The 25,662-nt window shown below is 44.6% G+C and overlaps 3 protein-coding genes across 4 annotated transcripts in view; 2 read left to right on the top strand and 1 right to left on the bottom strand.

The window, feature by feature from the left end:
- KIAA1522 (KIAA1522 ortholog) overlaps positions 1–2,418 on the top strand; it is a 28,507-nt gene extending 26,089 nt beyond the window's left edge. Inside the window, exon 7 of the mRNA XM_052635627.1 lies at positions 283–2,418. Within this exon, the coding sequence (XP_052491587.1) occupies positions 283–305 (23 nt within the window). The 3' untranslated portion in view covers positions 306–2,418. The remainder of the gene's footprint in view (positions 1–282) is intronic.
- YARS1 (tyrosyl-tRNA synthetase 1) overlaps positions 2,336–25,662 on the bottom strand; it is a 31,893-nt gene continuing 8,566 nt past the window's right edge. Inside the window, exons 3-12 of one of the 2 annotated variants that reach the window (XM_052635633.1) lie at positions 21,441–21,570; positions 18,490–18,570; positions 13,420–13,512; positions 11,366–11,501; positions 10,830–10,915; positions 7,572–7,707; positions 6,525–6,622; positions 5,461–5,654; positions 4,792–4,933; positions 2,336–3,535 (exon numbers count right to left, since the gene is read on the bottom strand). In XM_052635633.1, coding sequence (XP_052491593.1) covers positions 3,425–3,535; positions 4,792–4,933; positions 5,461–5,654; positions 6,525–6,622; positions 7,572–7,707; positions 10,830–10,915; positions 11,366–11,501; positions 13,420–13,512; positions 18,490–18,570; positions 21,441–21,570 — 1,207 coding nt within the window. In that variant the 3' untranslated portion in view covers positions 2,336–3,424. The remainder of the gene's footprint in view (positions 3,536–4,791; positions 4,934–5,460; positions 5,655–6,524; positions 6,623–7,571; positions 7,708–10,829; positions 10,916–11,365; positions 11,502–13,419; positions 13,513–18,489; positions 18,571–21,440; positions 21,571–25,662) is intronic. The other variant, XM_052635632.1, reaches the window with a different exon arrangement.
- S100PBP (S100P binding protein) overlaps positions 20,060–25,662 on the top strand; it is a 45,687-nt gene continuing 40,084 nt past the window's right edge. Inside the window, exon 1 of the mRNA XM_052635639.1 lies at positions 20,060–20,126. The gene's annotated coding sequence lies outside the window, so the exon portion shown is untranslated. The remainder of the gene's footprint in view (positions 20,127–25,662) is intronic.

Below are 25,662 nucleotides of genomic sequence, written 5' to 3'. Positions count from 1 at the left end.
AGCTCCATTGAAGGAGTTTGGTATGAGGGTCTCTGGAGTCAGACCTACTGAGTTTGAATTCCAGCTCTGCTATTTTATCCACCCATCCTGGCCTCGAGTTCCTCACTGTGAAGTGTGAGGAGTGATACTTTATAGAGGCAGAGGGAGCATTTGTAAAATGTTGAGCCCCGTGCTGTTGGCGTGGTCAGTAAAGCAAGGGGGTGAGGATGTACCCTGGGCTCTTAGTGGCCAGAACCAAACTCAGGGGCCCTTGGCTGAGTGTCCTTTCTTTGCCCTCTGCAGACCCACAGAAAGAGCTGGTCTGACCACCAGACACCTCGCTGGCACTGCTGACCCATCCCAGGAATACATTCTCAGGGACCTGAGCGGCTCCGAGGATGAGAGGATACGGCAGACACTTAACCTAATGGGGGGATGCCTGCAGCCTTAACCTCCACGGCCTTTGGTATTTATGCAAGCCTGTGTGGATCCTGTCCTCCAAGTCACCCAGCTCTCTCATGCCTTTTCCTGAATGGACTCACCTCTGGCAGCTGCTGCTTCAGTCTTGGCCTTAGCCTCATCTTGGAGGAGGTAGCTGGTGGGAGTGGATGTCTGCGCCCCCTGCTGGCCTCAAGGCCACAGAGATGGGGGACCACAGCACCTCACTTTTTCTTTTTTTCCATATCCAAATCATGCACATGCTGTAGTCCAGAATCAAAGCACTTTTGAAAAGTGGCTGCATGTCCATCCCCCAGGGCCCGTGAAGCCACATTCCAAGGGCCTGTTTACATGGCAGCAGCATCAGTCCCCAGCAGCCAGCCCATGGCTGGAACTAACCTGTCCCCACCCTCTGATCCAGTTTGCTCCTTTTCTTAGTTCTTGAAGGTAGGCAAGTCGTATTCCCACAGGCTTCTACAGGCTGGAGGCAGGATTGGGGCTGTGGCATTCCAAAGCACAAAAGGTGCAGCGGGGGTTAGCCCCCCTGTGCCTCAACTTACCATCAATCAGCTTCCTGCCTTCTAGTTCCACCAGGTGCTTCATGCAGGGGACAGGAAGTTGGGAGCCTGTCAAGGTCCAAATGGGTGGTGGAGACCACCATAGGGGAGGTTCACAGGCTCACTCTGCCCACCGAGAACAGAGCAGGGAGTCATGTCATGGGTCACTTGGCCCCATTTCACTTGATCAGGTTGGGGTGGGCGAGCATGACTCTTTAGAGGCAGGAGCCCACAGGCCGTGGCAGAGTTGGGTCCCTTTCAGCTTAGGAAGTACTGAGGACGTGGATCAAAGGGTGGGGCTGGGGCTGGCAGGGAAGAGCTTCTTTGGGCAGTGGGCTAGGACCTTGCCCTGTGGATTTCATCCTGACCTACCTTTTCTCTGCTCTGTGCATGTCCTTTCTGCAGCTGCCTGTTAGTGCAGGTGGTTCCACTGGGGGAGGGTGCTGACACTGAGTGACAGGATGGGAAGCCAAGGGTGCATTCTGTTCCAGACTTTTCCCAGTCAAAGCGGGGGCACTTGCTGCTCCTAGGGGCGGGCTGGGTGGTTCCCCCCTGTAGATGTCAAGTCTCTGCTACTGATATCTCGAGGAATCTTACTGATCTTTCCATGTTCAACCAGCGCCACCTATGCTGGTAAGCTAGTTTCCTCTGAGGTTCCACGGGGGTGACCCTACTGCTTCCTCCTGCAGTGTGGCTGTCACCAGGGTTGCCCCTTCTGTATTGATCTTCTTTCTTCAACAGTGACTCAGGCTTGAGCTGGACAAGGAACCTTTTTAGCTGCTTCTCCTCCACCCAGGAGACAGGTTGACCCTCTCCCAGAACAAGAGCTGGGAACACAGGGGATGTAGTTGGAGAGCCCAGGTTCCTCTGGCCCTCTCTACCATCTTCTCTGCAGCTATAAACCAGTGCTCTTGCCTGCCTGCTGTGTTGTGCCTGCCCAGTAAGATGGGGAAGACAGTCGGTAAACCAGCTCTGCTCAGAGCTCCTGATCAACCTCCTGGGAATGAGGGACTAGGACCAGGCCAGAGCTTCCATGACATCAAGCCTAGGCAGCGGCCAGAGAGCTGCTAGAAGTGGGAGGGAGCCCACCTTCTCTCTCCCTCCCCTCTCTTTGTTACTCCTTATCTTCAGTTAGTCCTCTGAGCTTGTTTCCCCACTGGGTGGGACAGAGTTGAAAGGAGAAGGAAGGATCTCCTAAGAGGCAATCCTTCTTTGTCCTCTGGGGTAAATGAACTTGACCTAGTGCACATGGAGACCAAAAGCCTCTGATTTTTAATTTCCATAAAAATGTTAGAGAGAGAAGTATATATATATATATATATTTCTTTAAATTTTTGAGTCTTTGATATGTCTATACAATCTGTTCCTTCTGCCCTGAAGCCGGAGTGAGACACATGGAAAAACTCTGTGTGGATTTCATTCGAAGGTGTTAATTAAATGATTAAAACTTGGTTGTGGCTGGTGCTTCTTAATGGGGAGGGTCAGGGTGGTGGTCTGCACCCTACATTTAGAAAGGAAAATGTTCTGGACCCCAAAGTGAGCCTTTTCTGTTCAACACAGCTATAGGGAAATTCAAGGTATCTGCGGTCCAGCCCAGTCCATCCATGCCCCCATTACAGGTTCAAAAGTCCAAGATACATGCAGCCCTAGGCAGGTGAGGAGCCCAGAAGCTGCTATACTGTGTTCTCTGCCGAGCTGGCCCAGCTCAGACAGGTCCCATCCAGGCACCCTTGTTCAAGTATTTTATTTGAATTTATGACAGCGACATTTAGCGGTTCTGAGATGGCTTATGGAGAAGTACCCCACCCTCCCTGAAGGAAAAACCAGTCTGTGCCATCCAACACCACACAGCTGGTTGAGGGAGTATCCCCACCTAGCATGATCAAAGGACATTCCAGGAGCCCTGGGGCAGGTCCTACCCCCCAGCGCCAAGCCTCAGAGTTGGCATGCTGGGGGAAAGCTGCCAGCCACTTGGTAGACCACTAGGTTCTCTGTTTTCCCTTCCCTCCCCTTTTCAAATCCCACAGTTTCCTGTTGGGGAGAGGCTGTAATTAGCCTGGTTCAGGCACCAGATCCCAGCCAGAGACATGGCTGCTGTGACAACTCTAGGAAAACTGGAAACCAATATTCTTCCAATTGGAAGGGTTATGGCATAGACTTTTTCTGAGTTATGTTACACTGAAGCCAGATTTGTCAGGTCAGCTGCCAAGGGAAGAAGGTAGGGCTGGACTCCCCTTCACTCCCCAGGTCAGCCTCTCCCTGCAGCCAGACAGGGTGCTCCTGGATCCTAGGGAGGCTGAGCTGCCCCTCACCCAGTCTGTGCCTGAAAGAGTCCTGAATGTCCTGCTTCAGTGTCCTGGGAGATGGATAAGCAGGTGACGGACGGAGCAAATTAAGGAGAGAGCAGATGACTAAGGATGATGAGAAAAGGGAGGAAGACGCCAGGTTGGCTAGCTGATGTTCCCCCCTTTCAGCGATTTACAGGAGACGGACCCCAGCTTGGTCATGAAGTTGGTTTGCTTCCACTGTGCAATGCACTCGTCAGAAATTTTAAAGTCAGCCTGGGCAAGAAAAACAACAAAAAAAAGTGATTATAGTGATGGTAGCAGGACTGCAAGAAAACAGACTCATACTACTAGTAATGTAAGGTGACTCAACTTCTCTAAGAGAGCAGTTTGTGACAACTTTCATCTCCTATCATTTGCCTAAGGTAAGTTCACTTTAGGAATTTAGTTTAAGAAAATAATCATGAATAAGTACAAAGAACTGGTATAATGCATCTACTGTAGCATTCTAAGTGAAAATCTGAGAACAACCTCAATGTCCAAATAAGGTTTTGGAAATGATCATTATGATACTATACTATATATATATGATTCTCACTCCTCAGTATTTAAAAGATGGGTAAATTTTTGAAGCATAAAGTTAAAAAAAAGAATAAACATATAGTACGACTCAAACTACCAATATAAACACATTATCACTACACATAAAGAAGTCCAGAAGGAAACCAATCACTAAGGACATTTTTCAGAACCAGTAGGTAGCAGAATTATAGATGTTAGTTTTGTTCCCCCTACATTTTAGACATTTCTACAATGAAAACTTATTTTATAGCCAGAAAAAAATAAGTTGACTCAAAAAAAGCAGCCTGGGAAACTAGCAAAGGAGGGAGTGGATAAAGCCAGGTGTCACTTGCAGGAGCACGGAGAGGTAGAAACCACTCTAAAAGCCCTCCAGAAACACTTGTCTGTTGAGGAAACAAAGTATTAACTAGATAAAGCCACATGTGCAGTGACTTAGCTGCGCAAGGAGAGTGAATCTCTGCTGCTTTATGCAGTGATGTAGCCCCAGCACCTAGAACAGTGCCAGACGTACATGTTAGGGACTCAACAGGTGCTGAATGAATGAATGAATTCTGGGCAGGTGATACAAGTCAGTGCTCTGAGAATCAGTGCTCTCACACCAGGCTGGGCAGGAAGGACTCCAGGAGGGCTCTGATCCTGGCTCTTTCACTTCTGGTGACCCTGCGTGGCCGTGCCAGATAAACTGGGGATCATCTCCCATCACAGATGAAGATCTAACGAGGAAACATCTGCAGTGCCTCACATGCTGCCTCTAACAGCCTGTCAGTGCTCAGTGCCTGTGAAGGCCCGTGGGCTCTCAGGCACCTCATTTCAGAGGGCTGGAATGAAGGAAGAGAAGGGCTTAGATGCAGGAAGGCCCAGCTGGGGAAAGGGCAGGTGTGGAATCAGTAACAGCAATTTGCAGACAGTCCGGGCAGCCCCGGAAAGAGGGAAAAAGTGCAGCTTGTTACCTGCAATTTCTCAAAGACTTTCTTCTTGGGCTTCAGCTCTTCGTCTGGTTGGCCCTTCTCATAGCCCTTCACAAACACTCGCTCACCAGGAGCAGAGCCTGCAGGAGGGTCTAGAGGCTCAACCTTGCGGTTTACCCCTTCTCTGGAAGGACACACAGGACAATGAGGCAGTGAGGCCATGGATGGCCTCCAGCCGCCGTGGAGGCCAAAGCACTGGGGCCGTTACCTCAGGGGCTCTAATAGGATTTAGGGTACCCCCAATGCCAGAGCCCCAGGAGCTCCTCACTGCTGGACCACATCTCTGGACATTACCAGCACTGGGTCAACCAGGGCTCAACTGAAATCCTGTGTCAGGAGAGATTCCAAAATTTGGGCTTTTAAGGGATATGACGTAATAGCCAATGAACTGGGTTTGAATCCTGGCTTCACCCATTACTAGTAGAGAGATTTGAGCATGCACATAGCTCTGAATCTTCAATTTCTATTTTAATACAGTTAACTTCAGGTAAGGTGCTTCATCCACGGTTCTTGTACAATAAGTAATTCCTCCATGCATCATCTTTTGGGGCGTATTCTCAGGGCCTCCACCTGGTATGTGGAAGGGCAGCATGTGGGCCACCCCCCTCTTCCTGGCCTCCCAACGCCCTCTAACCCCTGGTTCTCACTCACAAAGAAGCGCACAGGAGCATGCCTTGGGACTCAACTCCTCTCATCTTTTGGGGTTTCAGATTGCACAGCACCACCACCAGCCTGTCCTGCAGTTCCTCCTTGGGCACAAACTGCACCAGGCCGCTCACCACAGTCCGTGGCTCAGCTTCCCCCACATCAATCTTCTCCACATACAGGCTGTCTGCATCTGGGTGCTGCCACAAGAGATGTCAAGTCTTGGAGAGTATCCCAGTGGAACAGATCATGGGGCCTGGTGAGTCCTCTGGCTCTAGAAAAGGGCATCCATTCCCTACAGGGGCCCCAAGAGGAACCCTCTAGAGCTAACTCTCCAGGTCTCAGATACCAGACATGAGAAAGGGCCCCGAAGAGGCAGATTTGAGTAACATGAGGCTAATTACGTGCATTAGAGGTGAAAGGACTCTCTAACAGAGATTAAAATGGCCTGGAGTGCCTGGGTGACCATCCTTATGGCCAAATGTGTGCTGGATCAAACCCAATCCTGGGGGGGACTGGAAGATGGGGGATGGCTACCGGCTTCACCATCTGAAACGAGAGCATCAGCACCTCTTTCAAGGTAGTTTTGGCGGTTGGTCTAAATGGCGAAAAGCAAATATATACTGGGAGAAAAAAAATACCCAGACCCCTGATCCTAGGACATTGGCTACAAAGCTTTCTGCCTCTGAGAAAGAGGAAGTCCTTCTTTCTCCCTTCACCATTTTCTGGGGTGGGGACAGGGAAGGACAAAGTGGCTGATCAATGATAAGGCCTGCAACTAGTCCAGACAAGCTGGGAGATACCAGGTGAGTCCATCAGACTGGATGTGATAAACAAGTTCCTTCTGACTAACATCCGCTCTGTACTCTGAGTTCCTGGTTGTGTTTGGTTGCATAAGGTTCAGAGATGGCCAGGGGAAAAGCCTGATGCCTCAAACTAGATGCTTAGGTGCTGACTTGCAGTATGACCTACGGGTTGTTGCTTTCCCTCCCAGGCCAGGTTTCCTCCAGATGGAAGCAGACAAACCTGACCCCTGTCTGCCTCTCCAGGATGTGGTGGAAAATGAGTACCTTGTCCACACTAATGACTTTCCCCACACGGATATCCAGCCGGGATGGGATGACCTCCTCTGGTTCTGAATTCTTGGCAGGGCCTTTGACAGCTGGCTCTGAGGATGAGAAGAACCCAAGGCTCAGAGCTCTCCTCCTTCCCACGACAAGTCAGCTGCTGATGCCCTCAAACGAGGACACAAACAGGACTTAGTGCAGAATCCCCAGAATCCACCCACTGAATTGGAACAGAGGCAGCCGCTGCTGAGAAGTACCAGATTTCACCTCTCCCCACCTCAGGTATTGGGCTGGAGGGGAGAGGAGGGGTTGGGGTAGCTTTGCCGCCATTCACACGTTCCATATGTAAGTCCTGAGCCTTTTCTGGGAGGCCCCCACAAAGACGATCAATGTTAACATCTCAGCTTCGTGGCTACATGGCTGGTCGACTAAGAGCCAGTCAGGAAAACGTAGCGGGAACTGGGCGAATCTAGAGATCGGCTTCCCTAAGGAACTGTGCAGGCCCTGCCTGAGCAGCTACGTCAGCCTCAGGGTCTAACGCAACCTGTCTCCCTAACTGAAGACGTGGGTTTCGTGAAAGGACCAGAGCGTGTGCCTCACAGCAGCACTGCCAGCAGGGTATCCGCTTCAGGTGGCTCAGCGGTGAACCCACTGCCAATGCAGGTGACGCGCGTTCGATCCCTGAGTCGGATGATCCCCTGGAGGAGGAAACAGCATCCCCCTCCAGGATTCTTGCCTGGGAAATCCCATGGACAGAGGAGTCTGGTGGGGCTACAGCCCATGGTGTCGCAAAAGAGTCAGTCATGACTTAGCGACTAAAACGAGAGCAAAATTGCTTCATGGTACCAACCAAACCAAACTCAAGATGACTGGAGTTTTCCATTCCAGCAGTCAATGGGGCACGACATTCCTGCATTTCAGATCCTCCTGGCTTCTTGGGACAAACGCTCTTCTGCGGCACTGACAGGCTCTCTACATGTTGCTCATGCTCTCTCATGTCAGCAGCCCCCACACACCCCCCTTCCCGGGCCCCTCCCCAGCTGGACTTACTCTGCTTTGAGGGATCTGGGTAGGCAGCGCTGGACAGTTTCTTCAGAGCAGGGGTATTGAACTTCTCCCGGATGGGATCCAACAACTTGTTCAGGGCAACTTCAACAGAATTCTTTAGGTCTCCAGGGTGTACAACCTGAAAGAGTGCAAGGCCGGGTGAGAGGGTGACAGGACACCTGGATCTACTAAGAAAAATGTGCGGATAGAATGCACGGCGTTTTCCCAGCAGTCTTATTCGAACCTTAGAACAACCTTGTGAAGCTGGCAGAGCAGAGAAGGGGACACAGGTTCAAAAGGTTATCTAGTTTGTCAGAGACCTAGGTCTTCTGACACTGAATTCCATACTAACGTGAGAGTTTGTAGAGGCTAAATGTTTCTGATTAGTCAAATTTCACTGTGTGTGCTAAGTCGCTCAGTTATGTCCGATTCTTTGCAACCCCATGGACTGTAGCCCGCCAGGCTCCTCTGTCCATGGGATTCTCTAGGTAAGAATACTGCAGTGGGTTTTTGTCCCCTTCTCCAGGGGATCTTCCTGACCCAGGGACTGAACTCAAGTCTCTTGAGTCTCCTGCATTGGCAGGTGGGTTCTTTACCACTAGCGCCACCTGGGATGACTCAAATTCCTCCATTTACGCTCTGAGTAGTGGCATAAAGCAGGTATTATTTATATGCACGGAAACATTCACACGGGGACCCAGGGGCTACAGACAGCCTGAGGGGGAGATGAGTGAGCAAGAAGGAAGAACAAAGGCTCTGGAGATAGATCACCTGAGGTGAGAGTCCCAGCTAGCTGGGTGACCTCAAATCACCCTAACCTCTCTGAGCTTTGGATTCTTCACTTAAAAAAAATAAATGAAAATAACAATATTTGTATCTTCCAGCGTCGGAATGAGGATTAAATTACTTAACATGGGTGAAAATGATGCGTAGTGCTAGTACATGGTAGGAGCTCAGTAATTCCATTTTTTCTTCTTGTGTCCCAGGACTAGAACCTTTACATCCTAAATCTGGCCCGAAAGGATCTTCTCAGGTATTCTGACAGATGTCCCTTAGGTATGAACACATGTAATGAAACACCACCTATGTTTTGTTTGCGATGCTATTCCTTCGTTTTCTTGGGAATGGTGTTTTTGTTGTTGTCGGCCACACCATGTAGCATGTGGGATCTAGTTCCCTGACGAGGGGTTGAACCTGGTTCTAGAACCAAGTCCTAACCACTGGACCACCAGGGAAGTCCTTCCTTTTTAACAAAAGATAGGCTTTAGACCTGCACTGTCCAGTATGGTGGCCACAAGCCGGATGTAGATATTTAAATCTAAGTTAGAATTCAGTTCCTCTGTTGTCCTGGTCACATGTGGCCAGTGGCACCTGTGTTGGTACAGATGAGAACGAGTCTACCATCACAGGAAGTGCTGCTGGTTATGTTGTCAGGCTCTTTCTTCAGAAACATTTCTTCTAGTCCTTCTTCATGAAATAAAGTGAAAGTGTTGATCACTCAGTCGTGTCTGACTCTGCGACCCCGTGGACTGCAGCCCGTCAGGCTCCTCTGTCCATGGGGCTCTCCAGGCAAGAATACTGCAATGTGTAGCCATTCCCTTCTCCAGGGGATCTTCCCGACCCAGGGACTGAACCTGGGTCTCCTGCTTTGTAGGCAGATTCTTTACCATCTGAGCCACCAGGGAAGCCTTCTTATCATTCCCATGAAGGACTGCTCATGAGGTTGAAGAGTTGAGTGTGGGTTCCGTGGCCTGCCTCAGGCTGCAGACAGAGGGTTTCAGAGCAACAGTTGCCAAATTTCCAAAAAATGGGCCTGAAGGAACCTCAGAACTCAGAGGTCACTAAGTCTTTTCTTCCATTCGATGCTCAAACTCTCATATGACATTGCCTCCAGTGGTCCTCTGGCCTCTGCCTGAACACCCCAGTGATGGGGAATGAAAGGTCAGGCAAGACAGCCCTGTCCATCACCACACAACTGAGGTCATTACAAAGTTCTTCAAGCTTAAGCAAGCCTCCCTGCAGTCTGCATCTGCAGTCCTGGTTCAGCCCTCTGTTGCCACAGGAAGAAACCTCACCCCTAACTCAGGAGAGTCCTTGGGTTTGAGGATAGGTGAACACATACTTGCATTCCAGTTCAACATGCCCAGTTCTTTCAGCTTGTGCTCTATGACCTGGTTTGCAACCTGTTCCCTATCATGGCATCCTTCCTCTCCCCATCAATACACTCCAGATTGTCAAATGAACATTACCAAATTTATTTTTGTGAGGTTTATTTGACAAAAAAACCTCACAAAAAGTCCAACACAACCAAAATGGCCAGTGGCAACTGTGTTAGTGCAGATAAGCACATGTATCTTACCAAAGGTACTCAAACATCGGAGAACTGAATGATCAACTCCCCAGTCTGGACGATGAGGCTAAGACCTCATGAACATTTCTGACAGCCCTGTCATACTGTTGATTCAGCCCACGTTCAGAGCCAGGTAAGACCCCCATCTCATCCACTATATAGTCATTACTCCTTCCCTTTATCATCTGGCCCTGTCTTCCTCTCCCACAGTAGCCCCCTCGCCTTGCGGACTCCAGTCAGATTCTAAACCACTTGTGAGTCCCTAGATACCACGCTGCTTCCTCTTACCATGTCTCACACAATGAATTCCCTCATGGGTTTCCTGAAGAACCCCTAATGAGTGAACAGTGTGTGAACGTTATTCCCTCCACAAAGCTTTCCCAGACAGCCAGTTAGTCACTTCCTCCCGTTCTATTTCTGGACCATGTATACATGGTACAGTAAGCAGTAAATGACGTTTATTTACATGTCATCCTCTCCTATGGACTAGGAGCTTCACGAAGATTTAATCCTCTTTGTAATGTCAGCCCCTAGCATGGTGCCAAACACAAGGGCACCTAGTAGGTCTTTTGTCAAACTGTCGAAATGAATAGTAGTCTCTCTTCTGTTCTTTTATAGTTATGTCTCTTTTCTGAACCTTGATTTGGTACCTGAAATGCTTCATCTTGTTGGGTTTGGTCCTTCATTCCAGGTTAAGTCCTTTGGAGAGTGATTAAGACACCAACATACTAGCTTTCTGCCATTTGCTAATCTACTCCACGAACCATCTGAATCCTCATCTGAGCCATTAACAAAGTATACAGCCTTGAGATCATCATGACAGAGCCCTATGGCAGAGAGAAACTTGGTGAGACCACACGGAGAGGTTTGTCAGAATGAGTTCAGTGGGGATTATCCTCCTCTGGTATTACCTCATCAGCAAAGTCCTTTTCCAGGTCCAAGTAAGCTGTGTAAGTTTTGTTTCCACCCCATTTTTCATCTCGAAGGATCACAAACTCTGTAAGAAAAAGGATCCATGCCAACAAACACAGACAATGGCGAGTCAGCATCCCTGGCCCAAACGTGTATTTGTAGTTTCTGCAATGTATTTTAAACTTAATCATACAGTACTTTATTGTTTTTTAAACTGGATCAGTGGCAGTGTTGTACACCCAGCTAGCATCCAAGCTCAGGGGAAACAACTGTGTCTTACATATCTTTCGTATTTCTCTACTCTCCATGCCTGCCACCTTCGTTTCTACTGCTCATGCCCACCCTGACACCCCACTTAGAAGGTACTCTGGTAACAAACACCCAGACATCTCAATGATATCCCCACTTCAATCACACATTAACGTATGAGAAATCACAGGAGAGAATCAGAGAAGCCAGTCTCTGGAGGAAGACTGTGAGAAGCCACAGGGATGACCCAGCCTAAACTCTGAGAAGAAAACAGGGAGTATCTTACCAGACTTGAGGGGAAAGAGGACATGTCTGATGAAGGCCAGAACGCCGTTGTTCTCCACATTCCCTGGCTCACAGAAGGCCTTCTTCAGTTTTTTCTTTACATCCTCTTTCCGATCAAGCAGATCAATCTTGGACTCCTAGAAGCCAGGGAGGAGAGGAGGACCTCTTGTGGTTGAAAATGAGAATATGCTCAACTCATCTGTATTTTAATTTTTTGGACAAAGATGTAAACATTAAATGACTTTAATAATAGCAGAATTAATTGGAGTCAAGGACCACTCACTATACTACATAAAAACATTTTAATTTTTCTCTGTTCTTCCCAGGCCTTGTTTGTAGCATACGGAATCGTTGCAAATTTATATCTAGAGAATAAATGTACTTGGGACTATATCACAAGTACTTCTGATTGGCTACCTAGTCTTCACTTGTAGATTTTATGTTGTATTATATTCCTAATTTTTAGTGATAATATAATTTATTTAGCAGTTTCTAAACTGTCAGATTTGTTCTCATCTTTACAAATTATATACAATGCTACAACGAACCTCTTTGCAGAGGTCCTCTTGCCTTCTCTAGGATTACTTCCTTAAGCTACCAAACACTGCTGGGCCCCAAACTGTTTTCCAACAGGCATACACCAAGTGACACTGCCATCCTCCATGTGTGAGGAGACGTTTCCCAGCAATCACCAACACCAGGTATTATTTAGAGCCTTTGTCTTTTATAGGGCAACAGGCTTTGTTTCTTATTTTGGAGTGAGTGAGCTCATGCTCATTTGTGTCCAGTGGTTACCAAGCTCAGTCAACACAGGACTGGATGTGAATCACCTGGGGTGCTTAAAATAACATAAACTACTGGGCCCCACCCAAAGCTAATAAATCAAAATTTCTTGGGGTCCACCCAGGCATTTGCATTTTTAAAAGCTCTCCATGTGGTTCTGATGCAGTCACGTTTTGGAACTGATGCTGGTGCTATTTCTAGGATGAAGACATGGTAAACGTGACCAAATAGGATAATCTAGAAATCAGACTTAAAGAACTAGATGAATGTCCAAAAATGACTTCAATTTGAATCAACTAGTAGGCTGTGAAAGAAAATAAGATTCCTGAGTTGTTCCCCAGAACCACTTTATCAGTGCGCCCAACACAGGGGGTGCTGGATTCAATCCCTGGTCAGGGAACTATATCCCACATGCTGCAACTGAGAGTTCGCAAGCTGTAACAAAGATCAAAGATCCCGTGTGCTGAAACTAAGACCTGGCACTGCCAAATAAATAAATATTAAAAAAAAAAAAAGAATCTCTAAGGACAGGGCCTTACTCTACACATACTCTCTCTCTTTTATAAAAGTTCCCTAGGTGATTCTAAAGATCAGCCATGTTTGTGAACCCAGAAGCCAAACTTCCACATCTTTGGGTTCTACCAATTCTTCTACTCTGTGCCCTTAGTGATCAGAACAAAAGTGTACCTTCCCCAAGCAGGACTTTTAAATGTTAAGACACCATATTTATCAAATCATCATATTAAATACCACCGTAAGAATCAAAGTGCTAACTGGTGTCAACAAGGACCTACTGCATAGCACAGGCAACTCTTCCCAATATTCTGTAATAAGTTACGTGGGAAAAAAAATCTGAAAAAGAATGGATATATATATAACTAAATCACTTTGCTATATACCTGAAACACAACACTGTGAATCAATTATACTCTAAAATAAGTTAAAAGCTAAATAAATAAAAAATATGTTACTTGGTGAAATGCAACTGTAGCCTTCTCATTAATAAGGCTGAACTTTGTCATAACTGTATGGCTGAAGAAACTACTTTTGCTTGTACTTCTTATTAGTAGCAGTAAAACTTAAAATTATAATTGGATCCCATCAGGACTGCTTCAATACTCAAGAACCACTGGAATTAACTAGATAACTTAAGATTTCTTACAGCTTAAATATTTGTGCATTTTAGTTAGCCATGTTACTTTTCTTTCTAGTCCTCAATTTCTTCATCTTTTGCTAAAGATTTCTCAACTCAAGTCAGAGCTCGTAACCCACCTCTTCTGAAGAGCTCATTTTGCTGCCAGTTAATCCTGGAACCATAGGATTCATCAGATGGATTCGTTTTGAGTAACCAAGTGCAGGGAGGTACTAAGGAGTTAGAGAGAAACACACAAAAGCAGATTTTAGTATAAATTCCTCCCCAGTGCTCCAATCTCATCTAACCTGGCCTGTCACTTAACAGTTTGATATATGCCTTCCAATCTTTTTTTCTACTGAATATATAACTTTTGAATGGTTATCATAATATGAACAAAGCTTTTTTCCCCTATTGTCTATTAGTATTACATGATGAACCTATTGGACTTACTCTACCCACCATAAACAACTCTATTAGATAGCAACCAGTGTAGGGTTACAAATCAGGCGAGCAGGGAAGCGAGGTGACCCCATACCCACCCTGACTTTCTCTTTGAGGGCATTTTTGTTTTCAAACTGAGTGCTGAGAAAAAGAGACCAAGCAGAGAGAAGCAGTCTTGACTAAGCAGAGGAGACAGAGGATGTAAGGAGGCTAAGGATTTGGAAAGGGTTCCAGAGTGAAGAGGCCCTCCAAAAATCCCAAAGTGCTCCAATGCTTTCTTTTAAAAAAGTTTATTTATTTTCGACTGTAGTGGGTCTTTGTTGCTGCAGGCAGGCCTTCTCTAGTTGCAACAAGTGGGGGCTCCTTTGTGTTGTGATGCAAGGGGTTCTCACTGGGGTGGCTTCTCTTGCTGTGGAGCACAAGCTCTAGGTTCACGGGCTTCAGCAGCTGCAGTGCATGGGCTCGGGGCTTGTGGCTCACAGACTTAGTTGCTCCACGGCATGTGGGACCTTCCCAGACCAGGGATCAAACCAGCATCCCTTGCATTACAAGACAGATTCTTAACCAGTGGACCACCAGGGAAGCCCCTCCATTGCTTCTTTAATTGAATCACAACTGTGCTAGAATTCAGAGAGACATAGGGAAGCCCAGCAGAGAACAGGCTCTGGGAGGTTGGAGACTTGAGCAAATTTTGGGGGCTGCACAGTGCTGGGGAGGCAGAAGTTGAAGTTTAGGTTCAATCAAAGCACAGAGGGCTTTGTGAATACCCTGAGGTTTCATTTCAGTTTGAGACCCCAGAAAGGCCACATCCTAAGATAAGGTTTACCTCACAGGAGTAAGGTAGACCTATTCTACAAAGCCTAAAATCCACCCTTGACAGGATCAAAGTGATGAGTCAGTAATTTAATAGCCTACAGAAAACACAGCACTGAGAGCAGCCACAGCATATTTATGGTGTCCCTGATACAATAAAAAAGTACAAGAAACGGGAAGCAGAAAAAAAGTGACTGACAGACAAGAGGAAACAGGCAATAAAACCAGACACAGAAACAATCCAGATACTAAAACAAGCAGATCAGGATGTCAGAATAACTGTGATTGGTGTATTAAAAGAAATAAAGGAAAAGATGAATGAAATGGATAAAAGATGGAGAAATATAAAAAAGAACTGGCATCTATTAAAAAAAACACAAACAAATGGAAGTTCTAAAATGGCACAGTACAATAGTGGATGGATTCAACAAAAGACAGGATTAATGAACATGAAGAAAAGTCAACAGGTAATATTCAGCTAAAACACAGAGGAACAAAAAAGGGGATACAAGCTCAGAGTTAAAACTCTGGATGGAAAACCAATGTCCCGCATGCCCCGGGGCATAACTACTGAGCCCACCTACCACAGCAAAGATCCACATGTTTAAACTGAGACCCAGTGTGCATGTGTGCATGCTTAGTCACTGCAGTCATGTTCAACTCTTTCCAGTCCTATGGACTGTAGCTTGCCAGGCTCCGCCCTCAGTCCATGGGATTCTCCAGGCAAGAGTACTGAAGTGGGCTGCCATGCCCTCCTCCAGGGAAACTTCCTGACCCAGGGACTGAACCTGCGTCTTCTGTATTACAGGCAGATTCTTTACTGCTGAGCCACCAGGGAGGCCCACAAGACCCAATACAGCCAAATAAATAAATATTCTTTAAAAACCTACCAAACAACTAAAAAAGACAGTTAAAAAAAAAATTGATGTTCTCAGATAAAAAGAAAGCTGTAAGAACTCCTTACTGACACCTGCACTGCAGACACAAAACACAAAGGAAGCTTCAGGCTGAAGGAAACTAATCTCGGATGGAAGCACAAAACTGAAAGAAGGAATCAATAGTATCAGAAAGGGTGATGGTGGTTGTTTAGTCGCTAAGTCATGTCTGACTTTCAGGACCCCGAGGACTGTAGCCCATCAAGCGCCTCTGTTCATGGGACTTCCCAGGCAAGAATACTGAAGAGGGTTGCCATTTCCTTCTCCAGGGGATCTTTGTGACCCAGGGATCAAGCCAGTGTCTCCTGCATTGGCAGGTGGGTTCTTTACCTGGCTAAGCCACCAGGGAAGCCCATCAGGAAGGGTAAGCGGTGGTAAATATACATGAAAATTGACTGCTTAGAAAACCATTATAAACAGGTCTTTGGGATTTAAAATATACGTAAAACTAAAATATATGACAACAGCACAAAGGGCAGGAGGGCATTAAATAAGGTAAAACTGTTGTAGGTTCTTGCATTGTTGGGAAGTGGTAAAAGCATCTAACTATTATGAATTACAAAGACATGCAATCTCTAGGACAGGGCTGGGCAAAACTTTTCTGTAAAAGGTCAGATAGTAAATATTTTAGGCTTGCTGGGTGATATATAGTCTCTATTGCATATCTTTTTTCATTTTTTTACAACCCTAAGAAAAAATACAAAAACCGTTCTTAAAGCTTCTAAGTCATACAAAAACAGGCCATCAGCTGTATCTGTTAGAATAATAAAAGGTTCAATTAAAAAGTAAGCCAACTATACTTCATAAAATATATATATTAAAAATACATATATATTAAGAAAAAAAGTCAAGGAGAAGAAAAAAATATTCTTAGAGAGAAAATATATATTTGTATACACACACACACACATCTATTTTTTACATGACTGACTTCTAACAATATGCTAATTTATTGTGTGTGTGTGTGTATATATATGCATGCTGCTGCTGCTGCTGCTGCTGCTAAGTTGCTTCAGTTGTTTCCGACTCTTTGTGACTCCATGGCCTGTAGCCCGCCAGGCTCATCTGTCTATGGGATTCTCCAGGCAAGAAGACTGGAGTGGGCTTCCATGCCTTCCTCCAGGGGACTCTCTCTCTCCCTCTCTTTCTTTCTCTCTCTCTCTCTCTCTCTCTCTCTATATATATATATATATATATATATACACATATATATACATATATATAATTTCTTTACAAGGATAAGACTTCTTGTTGTTTCTATGCTAAGTGCCTTGCATACTTACATGTACTAGTTACTATAACACTGCTTTGTTTTGTATTTTGCTACAATTAAAACCCCTTTTTCTTCTTTAAAAAAAATTTAAGAGATAAAATGGAATAGAAAATACCTCAATAACTGTAAAAACCTTACACTTGTAAACATTTCCCCATTTATTAAATATATCCAAAAACCATTTAAAAAATGTTATATAGGGACTTCCTTGGTGGTCTAGCGGCTGAGACAGTACACTCCCAATTCAGAAGACCCAGGTTCAATCCCTAGTCAGGGAACTAGACCCCACATGCTGTAGCTAAGACCCAGCGCAGTCAAATAAATAAATAAATAAACTATTTTTAAAAATGTTATATTATATCCCACTGGAGGATTTATCTTAATGTATTTAACTAATCCCCTGCCACTGAATACTAATTTATTTCTAAGTTGTGCTCTAAATTGTGGTGTGTGCGCTCAGTAGTGTCCGACTCTTTCCAACCTCATGGACTGTAGCCCACCAAGGTCCTCTGTACATGGAATTGTCCAGGCAAGAATACGGGAGTGGGCTTTAAATTGATAACATGATAAATACTTCCATACAGAACTCAAGTTGCACTTTTATTTCTTTAATAAAAAATTTTAGAATTCTGGCCACTCAGCATGGCTTGCACGATCTCAGTTCCCCAACCAGGGATTAAACCTGGGCCCCAGCAGTGGAAGTGCCAAATCCTAACCACCAGGGAACTCCCAGCTATACATTCCCCCCCTCTCGCTACTCCAACCAAGCTACACTTTAAAAATTATTTCCTGAGGAAATAATTTGTGTAATTATTATTAGGACAAAGTGTAGAAACATTTCAGAGGCATCAAATCACCCATCCGGAATTTACATTTTCACTGGCAGTATTTTCTGTACTCCCTTGCCAACATGAGGTTTTGAGAAGCTTTCAAAAATACCAACCACTTCTCAAAAGCCCTTTTCAACTTATTCAAGTTATTTCCCAGAAAAGAACTATTAGGGGTTTGTGCTGATTTCCTCTTCTAAACCCCGTTAAACCTCATTGCAGAGAGGAGTGGTTTATGTAAGATTCAGAGAAATATGGACCAAATGCTCTGGGAAAGAACAATAGTTCTATCTGGTGGTGCCTTTCCCTGGAAACGAGCTATTAGGCAAGAAGCAAAAAAAAAAAAAAAAAAAAGGTGGGGGGTGGTGAATAGAAGAAGAAGAAGAAAATCCAGCAGGCCTGAGGGCAGCTTCTTGGTGGCAGCAAGAGTACAGGCTTGTTAGTCAGATAGACCTGAACGCTAGTTCCTGCTCAGTCACTAACTGTGTGATACTGGACAGCTTTTTTATTCTCTGTGCTCAGTTTTCTTATCTGCAAAATAAGGAGAATAATACCTACCATACCATATGATTGCGGGGACTGGCACATCTAAGAAACTCTATGTGGACTTCTCTGGTGTTCCAGAGGTTAAGAATTTGCCTTCCAATGCGGCAGGTGGGTTTGATCCCTAATTGGGAAACCAAGATCCCACATGCTGCAGGGCAAATAAGCCTGTGAGATGCAACCACTGAGCCCACATGCCACAACCAGAGAGCCCACGTGCTCTGGAGCCTGCACACTGCAACGAAGATCCCACAAGCTACAGCTGAGACCCGACCCAGATAAAAACATAAAACAAAATAAAGAGAAACAAAGAAAGAAACTCTAATGTATACCTCTGCGACTCAAAAGCAAAAAGACAAGAAAGAGGACGCTAACCTTCTCCGCAAAGGTGAAAATCTTTCTCTGATCAACACCTCCAAACTGGGCATCCACTTGCAAATATTCTTCATCCAAGGCCTGTGGGAAGAAACACGCGAGCATGAACTCCTACTGTATTTCTTCTACATGGGTCTAAGAAATCAGAAACTTTTGAAAACCATTAGAACTTTCAGAAAGTAAACCAGGCAGCAAATAAGCAGCACTCAGTCTTCCTGCTGGCTTCAAGAGCTGGACACACACTTGCTGAGTGCCTGCTGTGAACTCCACTCCATGTGGATACTACAGGGTAAAAAAATAAGAAGAGTCTCTGCTCTCAGGAAGCTCACGATCCTGTAGGGAAGGGAAGGAAAGGAAAAAGACGAAACTATATAAAAGACGCTTACTCTTTGGAAGGAAAGTTATGGCCAACCTACATAGCATACTGAAAAGCAGAGACATTACTTTGCCAACAAAGGTCCGTCTAGTCAAGGCTATGGTTTTTACAGTGGTCATGTATGGATGTGAGAGTTGGACAGTGAAGAAAGCTGAGCAAAAATGGATGCTTTTGAACTGTGGTGTTGGAGAAGAGTACTGAGAGACCCTTGGACTGCAAGGAGATCCAACCAGTCCATTCTAAAGGCGATCAGCCGTGGGTGTTCTTTGGAAGGAATGATGCTAAAGCTGAAACTCCAGTACTTTGGCCACTTCATGTGAAGAACTGACTCACTGGAAAAGACTCTGATGCTGGGAGGGATTGGGGGCAGGAAGAAAAGGGGACAACAGAGGATGAGATGGCTGGATGGCATCACCGACTCGATGGACCTGAGTCTGAGTGTATTCTGGGAGTTGGTGATGGACAGGGAGGCCTGGAGTGCTGTGATTCATGGGGTCGCAAAGAGTCAGACACGACTGAGCAACTGAACTGAACTGATACTCACATCAAAGGTACCCAATTAATAAGGCAGCCTGCGACAAGTGTCAAATAACTGGCATTAAGAAGCAAGTGCTGTGAAAGCGCAGAAAAAAGGGGCAAGACTGAATTAGTAAATAAACAGTTACTATCACTTATTACATGCCAGGCCTAGTGCCAACCCTGTGGATGTGAGTCAGACCGAGACCCATATTCTGCCTTCATGAAGTCAATTAACTAGCTGGGGGGAAAGACACATAAACAGGTCATTTCAATACAGCATGCCAAGGGCTAACTTACATGTTCATTTAAGGAACATGTTAACACAAAGAAATGTTTATCTCTATCTGTTCAGCCTAGTGGTGGTGAAGGCTTCCTAGAATCAGACTGTGGGCTGAGATTGTTTCTGAAGAACATATAGATGTTTTTCACCAAGGAGAGGAAACAGAATGTGAAAGGCACAGGGGTGTGAAATATTTAGGGAAACTATGACTAAGTCAGTCTGAAAAAGCATAAACTCCAAGGCATGTGGGAAGTGGTGAGTGATGAGGTTAGAAAAGTTGGTCAGGACACTGAATGTCATGTGAGGCTACCTAGCATCATCCTGGCCACTGAAAGATTTTAAGGAGAGAAGAAGCACAATTCATGTACTACAGAAAATCTCACCAGTGAGACGGCAGAATGCAGAGCTGTGGCCTGAGGGCTGAAGACAAAGAACAGCTAGAAAGCTGCTGTGAGAGTCCAGGTAAGAAATAACAATGAACGAAGTTGGTGAGGGGGCTTCCCTTGCGGCTCAGCTGATAAAGAATCCGCCTGCAACGCAGGAGACCTGGGTTTGATCCCTGGGTTGGGAAGATCCCCTGGAGAAGGGAAAGGCTATCTACTTCAGTATTCTGCCCTGGAGAATTCCATGGGCTGTATAGTCCACAGAGTCGCAAAGAGTCAGATACGACGGACTGACTTTCACTTTCAAGTTGGTGGGGATGTAGAGCAAGAATGAATTCAGGAGATTTTCAAGAAGTAGGATTAATAAAATTTAGTGTCCGATTGGATGTGGGGGGAAGAGGAAGGAGAGGAAGAGAAAGGTAAGCAAACAGGACGCAGAACAGCACTGTCTAACAGAACTTTTGGTGAGGGTGAATATGTTCCACACCTGTGCTGTCCAACAGGTTAGCCTCTAGCCACATGTGAATTGTGAGCAACCTAAAATATAGCCAGTAGAACTGGAAAACTAGAATTTTAATTACTTCAGTAGCCACATATGACTATGACAAGAGCCCACCGTAACGGACAGTACAGATCAAGAGTTCCTGAACAAGAGAAGACTTGATTTTCTTTCAAGTCTAAAAAAAATTATCTATTTTTACAATTTTAATGTATTTCATTAAAGTTTAGTTGATTTACAATGTATATTAGTTTCTGACATATAGCAAAGTGATTCAGTTTTACGTATATATACATATATTCTTTCTTAGATTCTTTTCCATTATAGTTTATTACTAGATATTGAATATAGTTCCCTGGGCTAGAGTAGGACCTTGTTTATTTTATATACAGTAGTTTGTATGACTTGATTTTCTTATATCAAACATTAGAGAAATATACAAGGGAAAAGAAAAGTCTATCGACATTTTCATCCCACCTTCCTGAGCTAATAACCAGTATCAATAGCTTGGTTTGAATTTTTCCATGTTTTCTCCGTGCTCATACAAAAATGCACACACATGAAATATGATGTTTGTTTTGCTTAATGGGAAACAAGATCATGCCTAAAATTTATTTTCACTCATCACTCTGAAATTAATGTTCTTCAATTAAGGGATCGTGATTACTGTAAAGAAGCTATGTGAGATGAGAAGCGTTTTAAAGGACAGAGAGGTAGGGGAAAAAGTCAGAGTGGTCCAGAAGTCTGGGGGAGGGGTTGTGGGGGGAAGGAAGGCCTCTGGCAAGGTGAAGGAACAGCCAGGACACTGGTCTAACTGGGGCTGAGAGAGAGGTTTGTGACTAGTAGTTGGGATCAGAGCAGAAAAGGTCATAGGTGACTCCATCCCTCCCATACCTGCAGCCCTGGGTACAGCAGGCCACTCAGCAGAGGGTGCTCCACTTGCTTTACCACCTCAGCTCCAGCTTTCTTGGCATCGTGCTGTGTGACCACGGAAGACAGGCGGTAGACATCCAGCGTGTACTCTCTGAGAGGAGACAAGAGGAGACAGCTCGAAGACGGGGCCCAGGTCTCAATGCAACCCTAAAAGTGTGTTGCTAATTCACTCTCCTGATCTTAAGACATTCAGAAAGAATCAGTTCAGTTCAGTCGCTCAGTTGTGTCTGACTCTGCGACCCCGTGGACTGCAGCACGCCAGGCTTCCCTGTCCTTCAACAACTCCCGGAGCTTGCGCAAACTCAAGTCCATCGAGTCGGTGATGCCATCCGACCACCTCTGCCTGCTAGTTTCTAAGTGTAAGCAGTCCATCCTCTCCTGAAAATACGACTTAATTTTTATATTTTTCCTTTTTAAAAATGGATTTAAGTTAATCTTTAATCTTTCTCTTTGCTTAAGTCCTAAAACAGGGCTTCTCCGCCATACCCCTCTACTTTCTTCTTCTGGATGCCTATTAAATAAACGCCAGAATTTCTCAGTCTATCGTCATGTCTTTTTTTTTTTTAAACTTATATACATGTAAGGAATAATGAACAATATTATGACTAGCTTGCCCATCACTCAGTTTAAGAAAAGGGACCTAGGGAATTCCTTGGTGGTCCAGTGGTTAAAACTCCACACTTCCAGGTTAAGACTCCACAACCAGGTTCTATCCCTGGTTGAGGAACTTAGATCCCACATGTATAGCCGAAAAAAAAAAAAGACTTAATTACTTCTCAGGCTCCTGTGCACTCCTCCACAATCCTACTTCTTCCTTCTCCAGAGTAACCATTAGCCTGAACTTTTTTATTTCTGTCTTGTCTTATAGTATGTTTCTATCTCTAAACAATGTGCTATAAATATTCTTACACATGTATCCTGGTACATATGTGCAAGTTCCTTTATATATGCTTAGGACTAGAATTTCTGTGTGACAAGGGATTTGCATCTTGAACTTCAGTTCAAGATAATGTCAAACTATTTTCCAAAGTGGCTTTTAATCCATTTTATTACTTAATAAAGTTTTGCCATTAAAATATTATTTATTTATATTAAAAAATTACTTATTTCTGGTTGCACTGGGTCTTTGCTGCCGCTTGTGGGCTTTCCCTAGTGGAGCGTGGGCTGCTCATTGCAGTGGTTTTTCTTGTTGCAGCTTGCAGGCTCTAGGGAGCTTGGGTTTCAGTACTCGTGGCTCAAGGGCCCTAGAGTGTTCAGGCTCAGTAGTCATGGTGCATAGGCTTAGATACCCCGAGGCATGTGGAATCTTCCTGGACCAGGGATCAAGCTAATGTCCTTTGCATTGGCAGCGAGACACTTAACCACTGGAGTACAAGCGAAGCCCAATTTCTGACAACTGGTTTTGCAGTTTTTGACATATAATACTCCTTTGCCACTTATATATGTTATAAATGTCTTCTCCTAGTAGGTGGCTTGTCTTTTTATCTTACTTTTGATGTAGTGGAGGTTTTGATTCTAGTAAAGGTGAATCCATCAATCTTTTCCTGTGATTTGTGTTTTTGGTATGTCTTGTTTAATTCTCCCTAACCCACAATCAGAGGACAGTCTTACTCTATGTAGTCTTTTAAATGTTTTATAGTTTGGCCTTAACAGTTAAATCTTTAATCCACTTGGAATGAAGGGATCATTTTCTCCCCCAATATGGACAGCTAAAAATCTCTGCATCATTTTTTTCTTAAAAAGTTTATTCTTGCTCTGCTGACCTGTACTTCCAGCTCTGTCACATATCGAGTTTCCATATTTGTGAGGATCTATTTCTGAACACTCTTTCAGTTGTTTATGTTTATTCTGTTCCAGTTGTTTATCCTATCTCCATGCTATATAAATGACAAAGGACTTGGCATCTAGAAAACACAAGGAACTTTATAAAAAAAAGTGAAAAAAAAAATGGGCCAAGACACTTGCATAGACACCTGACGGACAGAAAAGGAAATACAAATGGCAAACAAAAACTTGAAAATAATTTTTTTCAATAAATATTTTCAGATATTTTGCCCTTACACTTGAATGGTGGTTTGTGTAGGTACAGATTTTTAGGATGGAAATTCCTTTCCTTCAGAATTTTAATGGCTCTGTTTCATCCCCTTTTAGTTTTCAGTGTTCCTTTGGAGAAGTGCAGAACCATTATGACTGCTGTTATTTTGTATGTGACTTCTGTCTCCTTGGAAATCTGCACATACTTTTTTGTTCCCAGTGCTTTAAAATTTCAAAATACGGCACTTCAGTGTAGGTTTATTTTCATTCATTGTATCAGGCACTCAATGAGCCCTTTCAGTCTGGAAATTCATGTCTTTTAATTGTCCTTACATGGTTTCATCAACAACTTCCTTCCCTCTGACTTGGTTTTTCGTTTAAATATTGTGCCTCTTGGCTCTAGTTTTACCTTTCCCTTTTTTCCCACTGTGGTCTGTGAGGCCATGAAAACTACAATTCAAGTACATACAATTCAAGGAGTTTCCTCAAGGTACGTGTAGTCTTCAGTGTTCCTCTTATCATCTTTTATAGATTTTAAGACATTTATTTAAACATTTAGCACCTCTGAAACCTAGATGACTATTAAAAATTAAGGCACATTAGATTAATCAGCAGCATTTAAAATACATCTTAGATTAACTGAATATAAACCTCTTTGTACTCCCACCTTCACTTGGTTCCCGGCCACTGAGTATTCCTGACCACTGAGGATTCTCGACTGAGTTGAACACGTGCGTTCGTTGCTCAGCTGTGTCTCTCTGAGACACCATGGACTGACTGAATACCAGAGTTGGGGCTTCCCAGGTGGTGCTAGTGGTAAAGAACCTGCCTGCTAAAGCAGGAGACCCAGGTTCGATCCCTGGGTTGGGAAGATCCCCTGGAGAAGGAAATGGCAACCTGCTGCAGTATTCTTGCCTGGAGAATCCCACGGAGGTAGGAGCCTGGCAGGCTACAGTCCATGGGGTTGAAAATAGTCGAACACGACTGAAGTGACTTTGCACACACACATGCATGGACGTCTCTTGTTACCAGATTAAATTGTGATTAAAAAAAAAAGAATACTGGGTAGCCATTCCCTTTTCCAGGGGATCTTCCCAACTCAGGGATTGAATCCGGGTCTCCTGCCTTGCAGGCAGATTTTTTTATTGTCTGAGCTACGAGGGAAGCCCATATTCGAGCAATTAGAAGCCTTAAAAAATATCTTATCCAGCATTAAAAAAAACACTTTTCAGCAGGAAGGTTAATCAGAGTACCTAGTCTGTCAGATTGCTGGAAACAAAAGTTCTTATCTATAACTTAAGCATGCTTAAAGCTTTTTTGTTCATCTCTGAGCTGCATTCTAGGTGAATTTTCTAGTACAGGCAGACCTCATTTTACTGCACTTTACTTTATTGTGCCTCAGATATGGTATTTGTTAAAAATCGAAGGGTTTCCTCTGTGGCAACCGTTCTGTGCATGAAGCAAGTCTATTGGTGCCATTTTTCCAACAGTGTTTGTTCCTTTCATGTCTGTGTCGCATTTTGGTTAACTCTTGCAATATTTCAAACTTCTTCATTATTGTCATACGTGATCTTTCATGTTACAGGCATATCTTGGGGATACTGTGGGTTCAGTTCCAGATGACCACAAGGGAATGAATATTGCAATAAAGTCAGTCATATAAAGCTTTGGTTCCCTAGTGCATATTGAAAAGCAGAGACATTACTTTGCCAACAAAGGTCTGTCTAGTCAAGGCTATGGTTTTTCCAGTGGTCATGTATGGATGCGAGAGTTGGACTGTGAAGAAAGCTGAGCACCAAAGAATTGATGCTTTTGAACTGTGGTGTTGGAGAAGACTCTTGAGAGTCCCTTGGACTGCAAGGAGATCCAACCAGTCCATTCTAAAAGAGATCAGCCCTGGGTGTTCTTTGGAAGGAATGATGCTAAAGCTGAAACTCCAACGCTTTGGCCACCTCATGCCAAGAGTTGACTCATTGGAGAAGACTCTGATGCTGGGAGGGATTGGGGGCAGGAGGAAAAGGGGACGACAGAGGAAGAGATGGCTGGATGGCATCACCAACCCAATGGACTGAGTTTGAGTGAACTCTGGGAGTTGGTGATGGACAGGGAGGCCTGGCGTGCTGTGATTCCTGGGGTCACAAAGAGTCGG

This window comes from Budorcas taxicolor, chromosome 2 (genome assembly GCF_023091745.1).
Source record: "Budorcas taxicolor isolate Tak-1 chromosome 2, Takin1.1, whole genome shotgun sequence".
In the NCBI taxonomy this organism is placed as follows: domain Eukaryota; kingdom Metazoa; phylum Chordata; class Mammalia; order Artiodactyla; family Bovidae; genus Budorcas; species Budorcas taxicolor.
This window is presented reverse-complemented; position numbering and strand designations above follow the sequence as displayed.